Raw genomic sequence first — 19,101 nt, 5'->3', positions numbered from 1 at the left:
CTGAGTTGCAGGTTCTTTCCCTGCCCCCCGTCAGAACCCGTGTGGGAGGCAACCATTGAAGTGTCTCTCTCACATCGATGTTTCTCTTCTCTCCCTCTTTCTCTCTTTCTCTTTCCCCCCTCCCTCCCCCCTTCCACTTTTTCTAAAAATCAATGGGAAAAAAATATCCTCAAGTGAAGATTAACAAAACCAAAAAAAGGCACCTCTGTGTGCCTGGCTTCTGGTTCTGTGCAGCTCATGACCATAAACTCAGAGTTGATGGCTAAACTGTCTTGTTGTCTGTGTCCCTGAGACAGAACTTAAGGGACTAGCATACTGATACTTGTTAGATAATTGCGGATTTTATTTTCTCCTCCTGGGGTCTGGTGATAGCTATTTTTAATTTGCAGTTTCTAGAACCTCTTAAATAATTCTCAACGTCCATGTGTTTGGGGGTTTTGTTTTTGTTTTTTGTTTTAATTCCTATATAAAAGAATTTTGCTTTTAGATATCGTCATAGCATCTTGAAGAGATTTAACATTCATTCTATTTTTAATCAATGATTTATCTATTTATAATCTGGAACTATTGCCAAGAAATTATTTTTTAACTGTGTCTTTATTGGAGAGCCTCCCATAGTTCCTCCATGAGAAGGATTAGTGTTATTTTCAGATCTCCATAAACCCTGTAAACAGAATAATTTCATTATCTATTTGGAAGCTTCGGCAGAGGCCATCATCTTCCTGTTTTCCAGTCTCCAAACCCTCTGGGGGCTTTTGGAAAACAACAAAAAGACTAACTATGCAGGGGAATCCCATGCTCCCTCTGAACCTTGTCCCCAGTACACTCCAGAGACCAAGAAAATGCCTACGACATGGCCTGGGGTGGGCACTGGGCCTTGAGGCGGGTCATCTGTGCATGGTCCTGCCACCAAACAAGATTCTGTTAAAATCTCTCGGAGAATACTTTGCGATGTCTCACTACTGGTTTCACAGTGTGTTCTGAATCAGTGATTGCGATTCTCATACTTAGTTGAACTTGTTAGGAGGTCTCATTAAGGACCCGCCTCTAGAGATTTTGACCAGCCAGTGGACAGTTCGGTGCTGGTGGTCCAGTGACTTCGCTTTGAGAAACACTGGCCTAATTTTCTGCTGCTGTCCTTTGTCCACTTTTTGCCTAAAAGGTGAACCTTTGTATATAATTGGAAACCTTGATTTCTTTCCCCCCCTCCCCTTACCCAAGGCTATGCTTTTTATTGATTTTAGCGAGAGAGGGAGGGAGAGAGAGAAACATTGATGTGAGAGAAAAACATCAATTGGTTGCCTCCATCCGTTTAAGGGTACTTGTATCTCTGTCCCTCTCCTGCTCTGAGTCTGTCCCCAGCTTGAGTCCTGTGGAATTCTCCCTTCTCTCCAATGACAGAAAGTGGCCTGAGCTTTGTTTGAACTGAAACTTTCATCTAGTGACCCTTTTCTTCAAATAGCTCAGGGCTGGCACCTTTTCATTCTAGGTACAGAGCAGAGCATCGCGCTTGCTCTAAAGGAAAGGCCTTCACAGTAATAATACCAATAGCTTTGGGTGCTTTGCAAACGCTCTACCCTATCTCCCCTCTGTCTCAGACAGGGCCGTAACTAAATTTGTCCTGAGAAGTAAAAAAAAAAATTAAAAAAGAAAGAAAAAGAAAACCTCCTTGTGTTGGTGGCAATGATCTATTGCTGGTGGCATGTTTATAAAGCAAATTTCAGTGTGTAGTGTGGGCTTCTGTACACCATCCTAAGAATGGGAGGGGGAGGCAGGCAAGGGGGAAAGGATTCAGTCATGTGAGAAAACCTGGGGAAGCAGGTTCATCGGTGAGGAGCTCGGCCTTGCCCTTGCCTCTCCTGCACCAGCCACAGGGACATCAGGACTCAAACCAGGAGCAGGCTCGGAGCAGGAGAGGGACGGAGGTACAAGTCCCCATGAACAGATGGTGGCAACTTAAACCCAGGGAGGCACAGGGGAGGTAACAAAAGTGAAGCCGGGGTTGGCAAGTGAGAGAATTCAGGTAACGAAGAAACTGGTCGGGTCAAAAGCCCTGACGTGCACCTGCTTCAAGGAGAAGGCAGTGGGCTGGGCTGATGGGGGTGGGTGGGCAAAGACACACATTGGAGGCAGTGACTCAGAGCCCCCGAAGGACCGAAAAGAAAAGTTGACCCCAAGGATGACTGTGCAGATGGAGTGTCTGGGGATGGGGTGGCGTGTGCTTCGGGGCTGCATCCCGCGACCTGGATGTGGACACAGGTGTGCGGTGCTCTGCAGGGAGGGCGCTGAGTTCTCCTGGGCTCCTCTCCGGGGTCCGGGACATTCACATTTGGTTCTGCAGCTGCTTGCTTTTCTCCAAAGCTCTTTCTTTTTGGGGTATGAGTGTGTGTTTCATAGTTTTAATGAATTAGGATAAAAGCCTCGGTTGATTGCGAGTATGCCATTAACCTCTCTAGCTCACCACCAGCTAATGTTCCTCCGAGACCCGTCATCGCCAGACCTCAGGCCATGGCTGTAATGGCCATCAAGAGCCAGACTGACGCTAAGGAGAGTGCCTGAGGAGCTGGAAGGGCTGCCCACCACTTTGCCTAAATGGTATTTCATGCCACCCTACCCAGAGGCTGCCCGGCCCCTCCATATCTCATCGGTATTAATGATGAGGAGACCCCCACACCATACCTGCTATCAGCTCAGGCACGTCTGGCCCCAACCCCGCCTCTCCTTTGAGCCCTGGGTGTCCTTGGCCACAGCGCCTCATTAGCAATCTCTTCGTCTTAGTCTTAGTGTCCCCCACATGCGCATGAGGGACAGACAGGCTTCTGTTCAACACGCTGGGTACCCTCATGATGTTTGAAGGAACAGAAGTGCAGGTGGCAGCCCAGTGCGGGCGGCCCCCACCCTGCCCGGGTTGAATGGGAAGCAACAGGGGTTTGAAGGCAAACAGCACAAACTGCCATGATCTCCACTGCATCTTACCTGTGTGACTGGCTCAAAGCGTGGCGTCTGTTCAACCAGGTGTTTTTCGTGAGGAGGGCAGTGGTGTCAGTGAACCTGGCTGCAGTTTGGCTCTTAAACAAAGGCTGCCTCGTGCCCTCAAGCCCACGGCCTTTGGTTTGCATGGAGTTCTTCCCAAAGGGAATCCCATGTTCTCAGAGCTCTGGAGATCCTGTGCCAAGGGTCTCAACACCATAGCCGCCCAATTTTCTATAGGGCAAATGGGCACATAATAGCTCTTTTCTTTCTTTGTTTTTATATTGAGGTGTCATGACATATAACATTATATTAGTTCCAGGTGGGCCACAGAATGATCTGATGTGTCTATATAGTAGTCCCCTTATCCACGGTTTCTTTGTTTCAGTTGCCTGAGGTCAAACACAGTCTGAAAATATTAAATGGAAAATTCCAGAAATAAGCAGTTCATAGGTTTTAAATTGCACACTGTTCTGAGGACAGTGATGAAATCTCGTGCAGTCCCGCTCTGTCCCACCTGGGACGTGAATCATCCCTTAGTCCAGCACTGTACACACTCCGTGCCGCTGATCAGTCACCATCCTAGTTATCAGACCAGCTGGTCACAGTAGCGCGGTGCTTGTGTTCAAGCAACCCTGATTTTACTTAATAATGACCCCAGGCACAAGAGTAGTGATGCTGGCAATTCAGAAATGCCCCAGAGAAGATGTAAAGGTACTTATGCATAGGAAAAGCAGCATATACGGGGCTCGGTGCCATCTGTGGTTTCAGGCATCCACCGGGGTCTTGCAATGTATCCCCCCGTGGATGGGGGGACTGCTGTATTGTGAAATGATCACCACAGTAAGTCTAGTTGACATCTGTCACCACACATAGTTACCAAAAATATCTTTTGTGATAAGAGGATATTTAAGATTTAACTCTCTTGGCAACTTTCAAATGAGCAATCCAGTATTATTAATTACTAGAGGCCCGATGCACAAAAATTTGTGCACTCGGGGGGCGGGTGGGTCCCTCAGCCCGGCCTGTGCCCTTTCACAGTCTGAGACCCCTTGGGGGATGCCCACCTGCTGGCTTAGGCCTGTTCCCCAGGGGATTAGGCCTAAACTAGCAGTCAGACATTCCTCTGGCAGCCCGGCGGCCCTCAGGGGATGTCCACTTGCCAGTGGGGAGCAGATCTAAGCTGCAGTCGGACATCCTTAGCGCTGCTGAGGAGGCGGGAGAGGCTCCCGCCACCACTGCTGTGCTGGCAGCCATCAGCCTGGCTTGTGGCTAAGCAGAGCTCCCCCTGTAGGAGCTCACTGACCACCAGGGGGCAGCTCCTGCATTGAGCGTCTGCCCCCTGGTGGTCAGTGTGTGTCATAGCGACCAGTCATTCCCAGTGGTTCTGCTGTTAGGGTCAATTTGCATATTACCCTTTTATTATATAGGATAGAGGCCTGGTGCATGGGTGGGGGCCGGCTGTTTTGCCCTGAACGGTGTCCCGGATCAGGGTGGGGGTCCCGCTGGGGTGCCTAGCCAGTCTGGGTGAGGGACTGAGGGCTGTTTTCAGGCTGGCCACACCCCCTTCAGGGTGGGGGTCCCCACTGGGGTGCCTGGCCAGCCTGGGTGAGGGGCTGATGGCTGTTTTCAGGCTGGCCACGCCCCCTGGCAACCCAAGCTCCCAGCCTCTCCTTTTTTTCTTTTCTTTTTTGGCGGGCTGGAAGCAGGTATCTGGGATTTTTTTATCTTCTATAATTGAAACTTTGTAGCCTTGAGCGGAGCCCAGGGCCAGCCAGGGCAGGCAGGAAGTTTGGCTTCCTCCATCTCCAGGGGCAACCCAAGCCTCCTGCTCACTCCAGCTCCATGGCTGTTGCCATCTTAGTTGGGTTAATTTGCATACTGGGTCCTGATTAGCTGGTGGGCGTGGCTTGTGGGTGTAGCAGAGTGGCAGAGTGATGGTTAATTTGCATCTTTCTCTTTTATTAGTGTAGATAGTAGCCATTCTGTAGATTGCATAGCCATGACCAATTTATATGTTAACTGGAAATTTGAACCTTTTGAACCCCTTCACTCATTCAACCTATCTCCCCACCCCTGCCTCTGGCAACCACCAGTCTCTTCTCTTGCTGCATAATACAGGGTGTCCCCCCAAAATATATACACACTTTAATAGCCAATACCTATTAAATGAAAGTGAAATGTACTTTATAATTATTCAAAGTGTGTGTATACATTTTTGGGGGACACCCTACAATTTGACATGAGATCTGGCAATGGAACAGTCAGGAATCTCAGACACTTGACCCATGAATTTAAGGAAAGAAATGATGTGGGGGAGGTGCAAATTGCCACTCCTCACTGTTGGGCCAAGTATGTGCATGTGAGAAGTCCCGCCACCACCCCACCTGTTCCGACCACGCACACCTCGTCCCCCTGCCTTTCCCACCTTAATCTATGTGTCAACATACTCCCTTCTGACAGCTGGGAATTCTCGTTATAAATATGCTCTAAAGTTGCTGGTTTCTAAACATTAGTTGACTGACAAGTGCTGGAGTGGTCACGTGAGAATCGCACGAGGCCCAGAGCCAGAGACTATGATTTCATGGTTCCGGGGGGGTCCTGGAAATCAGTATTTAGGAAACACAATCACTGTTCTCATTGGTTTCTTCTCCAACACGTTTGGGAACGCTGCTCAGATGTAAACGGGAAGGGCAGTCTAGCCCCAGAAAGGCTCTCTCACTTCTTGTTTAAACAAAACAATGACTACAACTTCCAGCCTATAGGGACCCCAGGCAGTCCGCCACACGTACTGAGTTACACAGATTTTATTTGGGGACAGCAATGAAGAGAACAGAACTTCTGGTCCCTGCCCTCAAGAACTCAGAGCCAATTCTGGTGAGACAAGACTGTCACAATGAAAACATTCAAGAGTGTTTGTAGAGCAGATACAACTAAGTGTATGATGTTCTGCAAACAGAGGGAGAATGACTGGCTCAATTCGGAAGGAGAAAGGAGCATTAAAGGAGTTCATATTGACATTCAAACTGGTGGCCCACCTGCTCTGTCACTTCCTATGGAACAGTTCTCTGGAGAGACCTGTCAGGCTGAGGGTGTGGTTGTAAGGCTGCATGGGGGTGACTCGTATGTCACTCTTTTAAGTAGCGAAACCATTTCACTGTATATGTGCTAATAAGTTGGGAATGTCTTAAGTGGAGGAAATCTGGATGGTGACCAAGAAGGCAGAGAGCCAGCAAGGAGCTTGGGGACACAAGATTTCTCTGTTGTTACACGTGCTGCTGACTAAGGCTGCCTCCCTTTTGCTACAGGGCATTTCCTTCTCTGAAACTGACCGTCTCATGGGTATGCAGGCCTCCTCCAGCAGCCAACGGGATTTTCCCAAGCTATAATGCAGGACCTCAGTGTTTACTTACAGTGAAGAGAAGGTTGTTGACTATAAGGAACCACACCCATAGCCCATCTGCCTAGACTGTCCCTGTGAGTGAAACAGGTTTTCCCAAACATGCCTGCTTATCAGAATCCTCTGGGATGGTTGTTAAAAATACAGGTGTCTGGTTTCTTTGGCTAAATTCCCAGAAGTGGAATTACTGGGTCATAGGCAGTTCCATTTTTAATATTTTGAGGTAACTCCATACTGCTTTCCACAGTGACTGCACCAGTCTGCATTCCCACCAACAGTGCATGACGGTTCCCTTTTCTCCACATCCTCCCCAACTCTTGTTTGTTGATTTATTGGTGATAGCCATTCTGATAGGTGTGAGGTGATATCTCATTGTAGTTTAATTTGCATTTCTCTAGTAATTAGTGAGTTGAGCATTTTTTCATATGTCTATTGGCCATCTGTATGTTCTCTTTGGAGAATGTCTATTCAAGTATTTTGCCCATTTTTTTACTTGTTGTTTTTTGGTGTTGAGTTTTATAAGTTCTTTGTATATTTTGGATATTAACCCCTTATCGGATATATCATTGGTGAATATGTTCTCCAATTCAGTGGGTTATCTTTTCATTATGTTGATGTTTCCTTTACTGGGCAAAAACTTTAATTTGATGTAGTCCCATTTGTTTATTTTTTCGTTTCCCTTGCTCAAGGAGATATATCAGAAAAATATTGCTATGAGAAATGTCTGAGATTTTACTATGTTTTATGATTTTGAGTCTAACATTTATGGTTTTGAGTCTAACATTTAAGTCTTTAATCCATTTTGAGTTTATTCTTGTGTGGTGTAAGAAGGTAGTCTAGTTTCATTTACTTTGCACATTATCTGTCCAATTTTCACAATACCATTTGTTGAATAGACTATCTAATTTGAAAGAATATATGCACCCCAATGTTTATTGCAGTGTTATTTACAATAGCCAAGATTTGGAAGCAGCCCAAGTGTCCATCAGTAGATGAGTGGATAAAAAAGCTGTGGCACATTTACACAATGGAATACTACTCAGCCATGTGACAACATGGATGGAACCTGGAGAACATTAAGCTAAGTGAAATAAGCCAGTCAAAGAAAGACAAGTACCACATGTTTTCACTCATATGTAGAATTTAATGAACAAACTGAACTAACAAGCAAATGGAGACAGGCTCGTAGAGAGCAGGCAGACAGCTCTGGTGTGAGAGGCGGGTATTGTCGGAGTGGAGGGATGAGCAAAATGAAAGAAAAAGAACTCATGGACACAGACAACTGTGTGATGATTGTTGGGGGTGGGAGAGAGGAGTGGGTGGAGGTGAAAGAGGGTATAATGGGGATAAGTGGTGATGAAAAAATAAAATAAAGAAAAAATAAAATAAATACAGATGTCTGAGCCTCAAATTACAGCTATCAAATCTGGATCTTCAGAAGAGGGGCTTTAAAAAAAACAAAAAACACAATTCTTTGGGCAGGGTACACTTGGGGACACAGACAACCCTGTGATGATTGTTGGGGGTGAGGGAGAGGAGTGGGTGGAGGTGAAAGAGGGTATAATGGGGATAAGTGGTGATGAAAAAATAAAATAAAGAAAAAATAAAATAAATACAGATGTCTGAGCCTCAAATTACAGCTATCAAATCTGGATCTTCAGAAGAGGGGCTTTAAAAAAAACAAAAAACACACAATTCTTTGGGCAGGGTACACTTGGGAAACTGCTAAGTGACACACCCTCTCTTACCCATGGGTGACCTAACTCTTGCCTCTGCTGGACAGCTGCTGCCTAGGCGAGGCTGAGGGGAGCATTCCTGGGGAGTGGAAAGTGTTTTTTCTATTTAAAACCCACAGTGGTAACAATATAACTACCCTTTTCAATTGTGCACCAGACACTATACTGGAAGCTTTTTATTTTTTAATATCTCATGTAATCCTCCCAATAACTTACTGAAGTGTGGGTTATTGTCTCTATTTCCTCAGCGGGAGGCAGAAGGACAGGAAGTTAAGTGACTTGTCCAAAGGCACACACAGCTAGCAGTGGCAGAGCTAGGTCAGAACTCCGTCTCTTCTCCATTACACGTCATCGATCCTGGGACCTTGAATCAACTAGCTGCACATTCCAATTGGGAGCTTACCAGCCCAATTCAGAACACCATCCCACGTAAAGGGGAAACGAGGAGGGAGCTGAAATTTACCTTAAACTCCAGTGGGTGTGTGAACGAGGAATGAAGTCTGGGAAAGCACAGGAGAAGGATGTTGATTCCTCGTTTGGTCCTCAGGTACTGGAACTCCTTAAGCAACCTGGTGGCATCCTTGCTGAACTCCGTGCGCTCCATCGCCTCCCTGCTACTACTGCTCTTCCTCTTCATCATCATCTTCTCCCTCCTGGGGATGCAGCTCTTTGGAGGAAAGTTCAACTTTGATGAGATGCAGACTCGGAGGAGCACGTTTGATAACTTTCCCCAGTCCCTCCTCACCGTGTTTCAGGTATGGACTCTCCTCTGCTGGGCTTATGACCTGGGGGGTGGAGGTGGTCGAGTGGTGGGGGGAGTGGGGAGCAGGAAGAAGGAGCCTGGCAAGGTGGGGGGAAGCTTCACCCTTGCATGGGCAGCCAAAGCCAGCTAGATCAGCCACAGAGGGTCCATGCCAGGGGAACCTTGAGTTCCTTCTATAGTTTCCCCCACCCGCAGGCCCCCATGGAATTTCCCTGTTGGGTGGACTATTGAAAAAAGGTCTGATTGAGAGGTTTAAAAACTCTTCCTAGCATTGGGAACCTTTATTCAAATAAATTCTACATGGAAGCCCAAAATATAAACAAATAAAAGCAGACTACTCTGTTGTGGGAGGGGAGGATGGAGCTCTGTCTATCTATCCACCATGCTTGCCCCTAGAAATATATAGCTAGCCTATCAAATTTGTGCTTCCATAGATATTTTGGTTTAGGGCAAAGCTAAAGTAGCACTTGTTTTAGTTTAAAAGTAGAATGATTTACAGGTAAAAATGAATAACAATGTGGATGTTGCCAAAATCTTAAAGCTGGGACCCAGATGACTAATGTTTGGAGAGAACTGGGTTGTGTGTTATTCTCCCGTTGGACACATTCACATTTGTAAAGGGGCCCCTGATGCCTTAACCCAAGGAATGGCTAGCGGTGGCCATCCCATGCAGCATATGTGGGCAGTGGGAGGTGCCTTGACCAGGAAGCCCTTTGGGTCACTTCTCAAATAATAGTGTGCCGGTGGCCATGCACTTTGAGGACGGGTCAGCCTGCCAGGTCCAGCTCAGTGGCCCAGGGAGGAGAGCTGGGGCAGGAGAGCCAGAGGTGGAAGGAGATTTCAGGCGTTCTTGTTAGCAGAGCGGGGCAGGGCAGGGGAGAGGTCCAGCTCAGTGGCCCAGGGAGGAGAGCTGGGGCATAAGGGCCAGAGGTGGAAGGAGATTTCAGGCGTTATTGTTAGCAGAGCGGGGCAGGGCAGGGGAGTTTTTGGGTTTGCTGTTGGTCTAACACTGTGTCCCTTATTGGTGGGAATGTGTCATTCAGATCCTGACCGGGGAGGACTGGAATTCGGTGATGTATGATGGGATCATGGCTTATGGCGGCCCCTCTTTTCCAGGGATGTTAGTCTGTATTTACTTCATCATCCTCTTCATCTGTGGAAACTGTATCCTTTGCTCCTGCCTCCCCACCCCTACCACCCACCCTCCCTCAGCCTACAGCCCGGTGCCAAATAGGTGTGCCCGCAGGCCGTCACTCAGGGTGAAAACTGTGGTTGCCCATCCACAGGGTCCCCAGGCAAGTGGGAAAAGGCATGTTCTGGGGGGAGAAAGCAGTTCCCAGCCCAGACCACCTTAGCTGGAGGAGGGGCTTGGTGGAAGGAGCCAGGAGCTGTGGCAAAGACGGGATGTAAGTTCATCTTCCTGTGCTGTTCTGCCTCAGCACTGCCCGACTCCAGGAGGCGTGTCCTTCTCCTAGTTCAGGTGACCAACACCCCTGTGTTATCGTGTGCAGCCCCATGTGAGCTCACACAGATTCCCATGTGAGCCACCTAGATGTGAGCGCCTTAGCTGCCCTGGCTGCCCTGGCCTCATGGGGATGGGAGGCTTTATTGACTGAACCTCGTCCTTCACATGACCGTCATCTCTTCCCCTGCCTTCTGGTCAGTGCTCCTCCCTCTGAAGCCACTCTGCCAGCCTTTGGTCATGGGGAAAGCTGGGCACGCCTCACTAGGCAGGTCCACGGGCAGTATTTTAGGGTCTCACATGTGGGCACTCCTCTCTGCCTATGGTGGTCACCTGTGAGGCTGTGTGCAGAGGCGGGAGGCCAAGTAGACCGGGGTCTAAATCACAGATGAATGAAATGCAGAAAGCATGGCCCTGGCCCCAAAGATAGGCTGGGCAACCGCTGCTGATGATATACTGGGGTGATAAAGTGATAGTAGCTGCTCCTCAGTGGGTCCTTGTGAGGGTCAACGGGTAAGGCCCAAGGGCAGGTACCCAGCAGCCTCTTGGACAAACCCCCCCGCCCCCGGTTGTGGTTTCCTTGTGTGTGAAATGGTATGACTGTCGTGTCTGGGGGAGGAGGTCAGACTTAACAGATGTTAAGTCCCCGCTCAGCTATCCTTTCTTTGCTTCTACAGTTCTCTGACCCAGTGTTTCCATTCAAAGTTGGGGGTAGAGGGAGAAGACAAGGGCAAACAGCCACTTCAGTCGGGACTTGCCAAGCTCCACCGGACCCCTAAGGGCCTCTGTAGGGGCGGCTCGCATTAAGAGTTGGCAGGGATATCAGGCCACCTCCTCAGTGCCCAGCTATAATGAACAGCCTTTAAGAGCCCTCTGTGTTGTTAGAGACAATGCTCTTCATAATGTCAATTACAGCCAGCCGTCTCTGTGGGGGAACCAATAATGAAGCCCAGCAATTGAAGAGCAAGGCAGAGCACTGCCTTCCTCCCTCCCTGCTCTAGCCTGAAAGCCAGCCTACTCTCCACCCCTTAGAAAACTCCAGGTAGCTAGAAGTGTGATGTAGGGGCAAAGAGATGGAGGAGGGACACCCCTAAGCTCAGTACTCCTGAGTCACTGTTGAGCTCCCTCTGTGGGGAACTCTATCCCTGCATGTCCTGCACCCCCTGGCCCCCTATGCCCACCAAACACCCCAAGGCCAAGGGTCATTTTCTTTAAGAATGGACACAAACAGATATCCTACTGAATGTGTTCTTGGCCATTGCTGTGGACAACCTGGCTGATGCTGAGAGCCTCACATCTGCCCAGAAGGAGGAAGAAGAAGAGAAGGAGAGAAAGAAGCTGGCCAGGTAACCCTCTAAGCTGCCCCAGGCCCAGGGCCCCAGGGCCCAGTTCTGCAATGCCATTCCCATTGGTGGTAAGGAGAGGTGTGAGCACGGCCTCTGCTGGCCTGTGTCCTTCCCAGAAGGGCACTGGGTTCGGGACTTCCTAGAATAGGTTGGGCCTCTCCCCTAATTCCTAGGCATTGATCCAAAGTGGGGACCAGCATGAGTTACAGCCTCTGTGAAGGCGTTGCATTCCCCCACCTGTGTAGGAAGTTGTGGTTTTCTCCTTTGAGAAAAGAGGTCATCGTAGGTGAGGGGAGCAAAGGATGGGAAGGTGGGAGCAACCACTCAGTGAAGAATTGCAACTCCAGGTGAAAGAGAGATTCCTCCTCACTATTTTGAAGGCAAAATTGGGCCCTCCATTGTCTTGTCATTATCTAGATGGGACTGTCCTAGGCCACAGATCTGCTGGGTACTGAGCCAAGTTCTCAGGAGCCAATCCTGAATGAGATCCCAGAACCTTTCTCTGACTTAGACGGGGCCTGGGAAAGGCCAACTGAGTACAGACAGCAAGGTGTGGCCAGCTTCCTGGATCCTGGGCCCAGCCCAGTAGCATTTGTGATGGAGCTGCACCTGCCTGTGCCCCGGGGAAGGAAGATGGACACAGGCACAGGAATCTGCTCCCACTGGTCCCCAGCAGACCTCAGGGCAGTTCCCTACCCCTGTTCCCTGTCACTCCAGTAAACATCCCTTTATGGTTTTCTCCTGCTGACCGGCCAGGACTGCCAGCCCAGAGAAGAAACAGGAGGTGGTGGAGAAGCCAGCAGTGGAGGAGACCAAGGAGGAGAAAATTGAGCTGAAATCCATTACAGCTGACGGAGAGTCCCCGCCCACCACCAAGGTGAGCACTGTCTCCTTCCAGGACCTGGGAGGGCAAGGACCGTCTTCCCAGGCCAGACACCCACGGAAAAGAGCAAGGAGGGAAAGAGACCGGTGGATAAGGGCAGTGAGGGCGGAGCAGGAGAGCAGGAATGTGAAGAGCAGGCAGAGTGATTGAATCCCAGCCTCTGTTAATGTCTCAAGGGTCTATGCAAAGTCATGAGGATATATTTTTGAGTCAGCAGCTCAGCCACTGACTATAATGCAGCCTCTAAAAGTTGGGCCATGTCTGACTGGATTCTTCCTTCTCTCTCCCTCGGCTGCCTAGATCAACATGGATGACCTCCAGCCCAATGAAAATGAGGACAAGGGTGTCTACCCCAACCCGGAAGCGACAGGTACGGTTCCCCTGCCTGCCACTGGGGGGAGCTGGGGGCGGGGGAAGGGAATGGAGGAGACCTAAAGCCATGTGAAAGTAACCATGTGTTAGGGGCCAATGGTTCCAGTTTTCCTCTACAAGGACTTTGCGTTGCTCAGTATCTCCAGTCTCTGCACTGAAGCGTTACCAATGATCATCTGGGGGAAACGCTGCTCCTGGTTTGCTCACAATAATAGTATAAGACTGAGTAAATTAGGTCTGAGCAGTGCTGCCGTGTCCTTTGGAAGATGGATTATGTATACATTTAAGGTTTTATTATATCTTACGTTGTAAAATCATTATTAACATTATATAATTCATTAGTCTAACATATGTCACAGCATCATGCACACAAAATAATAATAGTAAATTCCAAATCTGCCTTGTCCTTACTCAGGAGGCAGTGCTGAGTACAAGGACAGCTGCCACCACAGATGTCCCACTTGTCGCTTTGTAAACCGCTTTCAGGTCTCTTATTATAAAAAGAGCTAGTACCACACGGTCTTCTCATCTTCTGTCTGATCTGTACATGGCAGGCAGGCTCCGCTGGGAGGCTTGGGTTGTCAGAGTTCCTTCCACCTCCCTCCAGGATTCAATTCTCTACCTCCTGCAACCCCACGTCCTGTACCAGCCCTGGGTTTGCCTCACTTTTACCTACAATTGATTAAAGATATTCCCACCAGCTTCAAGCTTGCACTCAAGTACATGCACTAAGGGACTGTTGATTTTACTGACATTTCCTGCTCTGTGTAGGCTAGGCTATATTTGGGTTGGTAGCCACCTTAGGTGGCTGACAACCTTCTGCACTTATAAGCAAAGCTAGGTTTTCCTTTTGCTTTCCCTCCCCCGGTTCTCTGCTGTATTCTCTGCAAGGGCACCAGCAGCCACATTGTCCCTGGGAGCAGGCTCCCTGCGGTCATTCCCTTCTCTCACCTCCCTCTGCAAGGGAAATAGGGCAGGGCGGTTCCCGGCCTTGGAGGAGGGCTGGAAGGGTGTGTCCAGGTGCAGGCACTAAGCTTTTTGAAGTTTTAAAGCCCTTCTAGGTGGAAACCATCACAGAATTTCAAAGACAGAGAAATATTGGCCAAACGCAATGGAAGGATTTTGTCTTGATCCTGCATGAATAAATAAACTTTGAAATGGCATTGTTTTAGCTAATTAGGGGAAATTGAATATGGACTGGGAACTAAACGATTTTAGTTTTTGTTAATCTTGTTAATATAATGATATCATTATAATTCTATTTTTAAATGCTGAAGTGTTTATAGCTGGAGTCTAAAATATTTAGAGGTTGCTTTAAAATAATCCAATTTTTTAAAAACGGGAACAGAAGTAAATGAAACAAGATGGGCAAACTATCAATAGTTGTTGGAGTTGGGTATGGAGGTCCACCATGCAAGGCTTTCTACTCATAGGATTATTATAAGGATGATTATTGTTCTTAACGTTTAAAAGGAAAGACAGTAATAAAACAAATACCTCTGGGCCCTAAGCTGTCTGTCCCACCTGCCTGAGCCTTCAGGAAGCCCTGCCCACAGCCATTCTCCCTCAGGGCTGGGGCAGACACAAACCTAGGACAATAGCTGCAAATTCATCATTCTAAATAGACTCATGGCTGTTCTCTTCTCTGTTGCTCTAAATAAAAAAGAAGTGAAATAAAAAAGAAGCAGGTCAAGGGGAAAAGGACTAATAAGGATACTATTGTCCTGGTATCAGTCATCAAAGAAGTGTCTCTGTTGACTGGCTTTAAGGATTCTTGGAACGGTTTTGCTTTTAAACTGAAAAGCTATTCCCACACTGCTGACTCCTCAGGAGTCTTTAGATGTTTTTAGGATCTATTCTTTTCCCTGATCATGTGGCCACCTTCCTCTACCCTCTTTTCTACCCAGGCCTTTGTTTCTTTGGGTCCCACACTTCTCCCACCTCTGGTCCATAACCGAGGCTGAGGCTGTGCTGCCTCTGCGGCTCCCCCTCCCCACCACCACCGCTCAGGCCTTGAAAGCAGCTCCTAAGCCCCTCCCTCTCCTCCAAGGCTAACTCAGCATCTGCTTCCCAGCTCCTGCTCCCCCTTCCTGCCTGGGCAAGCAGCTCCTGGCTCCCTTAGTACCAGGTGCGGCAGACACCCCAGGGTCTCCTCCAAGGTTCAAGGCTAACTCAGCATCTGCTTCCCAGCTCCTGCTCCTCGCCCCTTAGTACCAGGTGCGGCAGACACCCCAGTGTCTCCTCCAAGGTCACTTGACCTGTTGTCTCTGCTCTTGTCAGTGCCTTGTTCCTGCCTGCTTCTCCTCTGATCTGCGGTTGTCCTCCCAACCACTGCCTCTTCTGCTTTCCCAGCTTTGGGGCAGCTGGCCCTGCTGTGCCCCTTGGGAGGCAGCTCTGGTGAGCGTCCTTGTGCCCCACTTGCCACCAGCCTTCCAGAGGGGAAGGTCAGAGCTGGAGAGCAATCCTACACTCTCCTCCCTCCTTGGGCCTCCTGCTCCCTTTGCCATCACCCCTCTCTGTAGGCTGCTCTGTTTACTTGTCCAAGTTGCACCAAAGGTGTGTGTGGAGATGCTGAGTAAGGCTGAACTGCAGCCTGCATTCTGCTGGCCACAGCCCCTGCCCTCTCGGGGACACCCAAAGGAGGGCCTGTTCCTAATCCTCAGAGCAGCCTCAGAGGCCAGAGGTGGCCAGTCAGTCCTTCCCTCTCAGTGTAATCTCCAAAGCTCACCGGGTGGTTTTAGCCTCCCAGCTTCGTATGCACTCAACGTTAGAAATACCTACTTGCCCAGGAAGGAAAGCACTGTGCCAAGATTGTGCTCTTATGTAATTGATAAATTTACTTGCGTGAACATACGCATGTTCTTAAAAGTCACTAAGGACTTAAAATTAATGACAATGAAGAAGAAATGTGAAGGGTATCAGGGGATGTATAGTTCAGGGCCAGATGTGGGGGTCACTCAAATTGCTGCAAGGGGTTTGAGGAGAGCACTGAGGTAGGGGATGCCAGGGAAGCTTCATGGGCAAGGATGGCCTTGAATGGGCTTTGAGTTCGGAGAACTGGAGAAGGAAGAAGTTATTTCAGGACCACTATTCTCAAGACACAAAGCTGGAAGAAACCTTGGAGACATTCATTCACTAATAACTACTTAGCAAGCACCTACTGTGTGCCAGGCACTGTGGCAGGCACCGGATACTCCTGCTTTCCTGGAGCTCACATTTCAGTGGGGAGACCGACAATGTGCAAAAAAAACAAGCCAGCCAGAAAGGTAACATCAGATCCGGAGCCGAGGGCTGTGCTTGAGTTAATGGGGCTGCTGCTTTGCTGTTAGGCCCATGAAGACCTCTTCGAGGAGGCAGCATGTGAGCTGAAGCTGAAGAAATCATGGGGAAGCCTGAACCACACGTGTGGAAATCAGAGGGAAGAGCTGTCCAGGTGGAGGGTCTAGCAAGTGCAGAATCTCTGAAGTGGAATGCGCTTTTCTGAGGAGGAGCCGGAAGGAGCCTGTAGCAGAGAGAACAAAGGGGCCGGGCCAGGTCAGAGCAGGTGCCCGGGTGGACTGTTGCAGGTGAAAGAGCACGCGAAGTTCCTCGTGAGGAACTTAGGAAAGCACAACACTAGTAAATATGTTTTTCTATAAACACAAATGATTAAGATAATCATTAAATTACCTGTTACCAAATTATCGTGAATAAGAAAGTGTTGGATTATCTGGAGCAAAAGTGAAAGGAAAACAAACAGCTAGGCAGAAACTTAAAATCCTTACTTTAATTTCATTTGTAAATATCATGATTTAAAAAACCAGTTTAAAAACCAGTACAGTTCTGGGAAAACCAGCATGAGTCAGTCACCCTACTTACAACCCCCTTATCAGGTGCTGCCAGGAAAGTCTTTCTCTAACATAGATGAATTCCAGCGGTGCCCACGGGGAGAAAGCGGAGTGTCTGTCTTGGTTTGTACCTCATGTTTTCAGAAATACAAATGATGTCTTGATTCTTGTCAGTAGGAAGGCATCTGAAGTAGGCAGCACAGTGGTGAAAGTAAATGGAGTTATTTAGAAGGTGCTTTTTTTCTTTCAGGAGAGGAGGATGAGGAGGAGCCTGAGATGCCCGTGGGCCCACGCCCACGCCCACTCTCGGAGCTGCACCTCAAGGAAAAGGCAGTGCCCATGCCTGAAGCCAGTGCATTTTTCATCTTCAGCCCCAGCAACAGGTGTGTGAGAATAGTGGGGAAGGTGGACTCTGCTCTCTCCAGGCTCCAGGACCGCCAGCTCACACAACTTGTGTGAAGAGAGGGACTGGTTTTGTTAAATATATTTATTCAGCATGTTAAATATATTATTCCACTGTACAGTTAGCTGGCATTCCTACACTCATTTTAGGTAATCTGCCCCTTATCTCTTTTTAGGGAAAAGAGTTCTGTATTCTAAATCAGAAGGCCTGTGTTTATTTTTCTCTTCATTTTTTGAAATACGTAAATCCTATTTTTAGTCTTTTAGTGATTATTCTTGGTAATTAGTAAGTCTATTTAACTTAAACTCTAAAGCTAACAAGATCTTTAACTTTGTGCAAGATATCCTTAACTTCTTGCAAAATAAAAGGAAGTTCAATTATTTTAACTCCTCTCAACCCCTCCTGCCTTACGTGTTATTGTTGATTAGTATTTAATCCTGAAGTTAGACATTATTGTCAATAACAGTATTATTATATAGGCAGTATATATTTGGATTTACATACAACTTACCAGTCCATCCTTCTGCAATCATGTTTTTTCTTCCTAAAGTACATTCTTTGCTTCTTTTTTTAAATTGCACTTTTTTTTTTTTTACTTTTCAATTACAGTTGACATATAATATTATATTAGTTTCAGGTCTCCTAAAGTACATTCTTTAGAAGTTCCTGTAGTTCCTGTATGATAAATTCATTTGGCCTTCGTTTATCTATATAATTGTTTTCATTTTTTATACTGAAATTTGACTCTTTTATTTTATTTTTTAAGTTTTCAGTTTTCATCCATGTATTTAGACATGTACACATGTTAGTTTTCATCAATCAGGTTTTTTTTAACTTATCTTTATTGTTGAAAGTGTTACAGATGTCCCCATTTTTTCCCCATTGATCCCCTCCACCTTGTACCCGCTCCCCGAAGGCCTTCACCTCAGTATTGTCTGTGTCTATGAGTTATGCATATATGCATATAAGTTCTTTGGTTAATCCCTTCCTGCCCCCTCTCCTCCCTTCCCTCTGAGATTAGTCAGTCTGTTCCATGCTTCTATGTCTCTGGATCTATATTGTTCATCAGTTTATTTTGTTCATTTGATTCCACATTTGAGTGAGAGCATGTAATAATTGTCTTTATCATTTTTTGCTCTTAAAAATAGTTTTGCTGTGTACACAATTTTAAATTGACAGGTTTTGTCCCTCAGCATGTTAGATGAATTATTCCACTGTATAATTAGCTGTTATGCCTAATTCCTACTATCATTTCTTTGTAGGTAATCTCCCCTTATTTCTAGCTGCTTTTACCATCTGTTTGTTGCCTTTGATGTGCAGATTTACTACCATGTGTCTAGACATGGACTTTTTTCTACTTATCTTGCTTGGAATATGTTATGCTTCCTAAGTATATGGATTTATATTTTTCTTCAGTTCTTGAATGATATTGAAGATTAAAATAATAATTGCTAATTCTTGAAAAATTGCAGCCATCACTCTAAATATTGCCCGTTCTCATTCTCTCTATTCTCTCCTTCTGGTACTCTAATTAGACGTATGTTAGACCTTCTCATCTGCCTACTCTATCTCTTAATGAGTCTTGCATACCTTTCATCTCCTTATCTCTATTTTGGTATGCTGGTAATTTTTTCAGCTATATCTTCCAGTTTCTTAATTCTCTCTTTAACTTTGTGCTAAATTAGTTTTTATATTGACTGTTATATTCTTTTTTTTTATTTCAAGCAGTTCCATTTGTTGCTTGATTTTACAGATTCATCTGTCTATATCTAACACTTACCTATTAATTCATCATCTTTGTGATCAAGTCCTTTATTTCATTAAATATTTCAAATATAGTTGTCCTATATTTTGTTTCTGATATTTTTAATATTCAAAGTCTTTGGCAGGGGGGAGTCTAAATCACTTATTTATTTATTGTTTTTTTCTGATTTTCCAC

The 19,101-nt window shown here is 46.9% G+C and overlaps 1 protein-coding gene across 1 annotated transcript in view; it reads left to right on the top strand.

Annotated features, from left to right (window-relative positions):
* Nucleotides 1–19,101, top strand: part of CACNA1C (calcium channel, voltage-dependent, L type, alpha 1C subunit) — a 231,694-nt gene that overhangs the window by 109,587 nt on the left and 103,006 nt on the right. Inside the window, exons 11-16 of the mRNA XM_014539424.1 lie at nucleotides 8,654–8,861; nucleotides 9,913–10,033; nucleotides 11,563–11,677; nucleotides 12,434–12,554; nucleotides 12,861–12,930; nucleotides 17,010–17,142. Of these exons, the coding sequence (XP_014394910.1) occupies nucleotides 8,654–8,861; nucleotides 9,913–10,033; nucleotides 11,563–11,677; nucleotides 12,434–12,554; nucleotides 12,861–12,930; nucleotides 17,010–17,142 (768 nt within the window). The remainder of the gene's footprint in view (nucleotides 1–8,653; nucleotides 8,862–9,912; nucleotides 10,034–11,562; nucleotides 11,678–12,433; nucleotides 12,555–12,860; nucleotides 12,931–17,009; nucleotides 17,143–19,101) is intronic.

This window comes from Myotis brandtii, unplaced genomic scaffold (genome assembly GCF_000412655.1).
Source record: "Myotis brandtii unplaced genomic scaffold, ASM41265v1 scaffold216, whole genome shotgun sequence".
NCBI lineage: Eukaryota > Metazoa > Chordata > Mammalia > Chiroptera > Vespertilionidae > Myotis > Myotis brandtii.
This window is presented reverse-complemented; position numbering and strand designations above follow the sequence as displayed.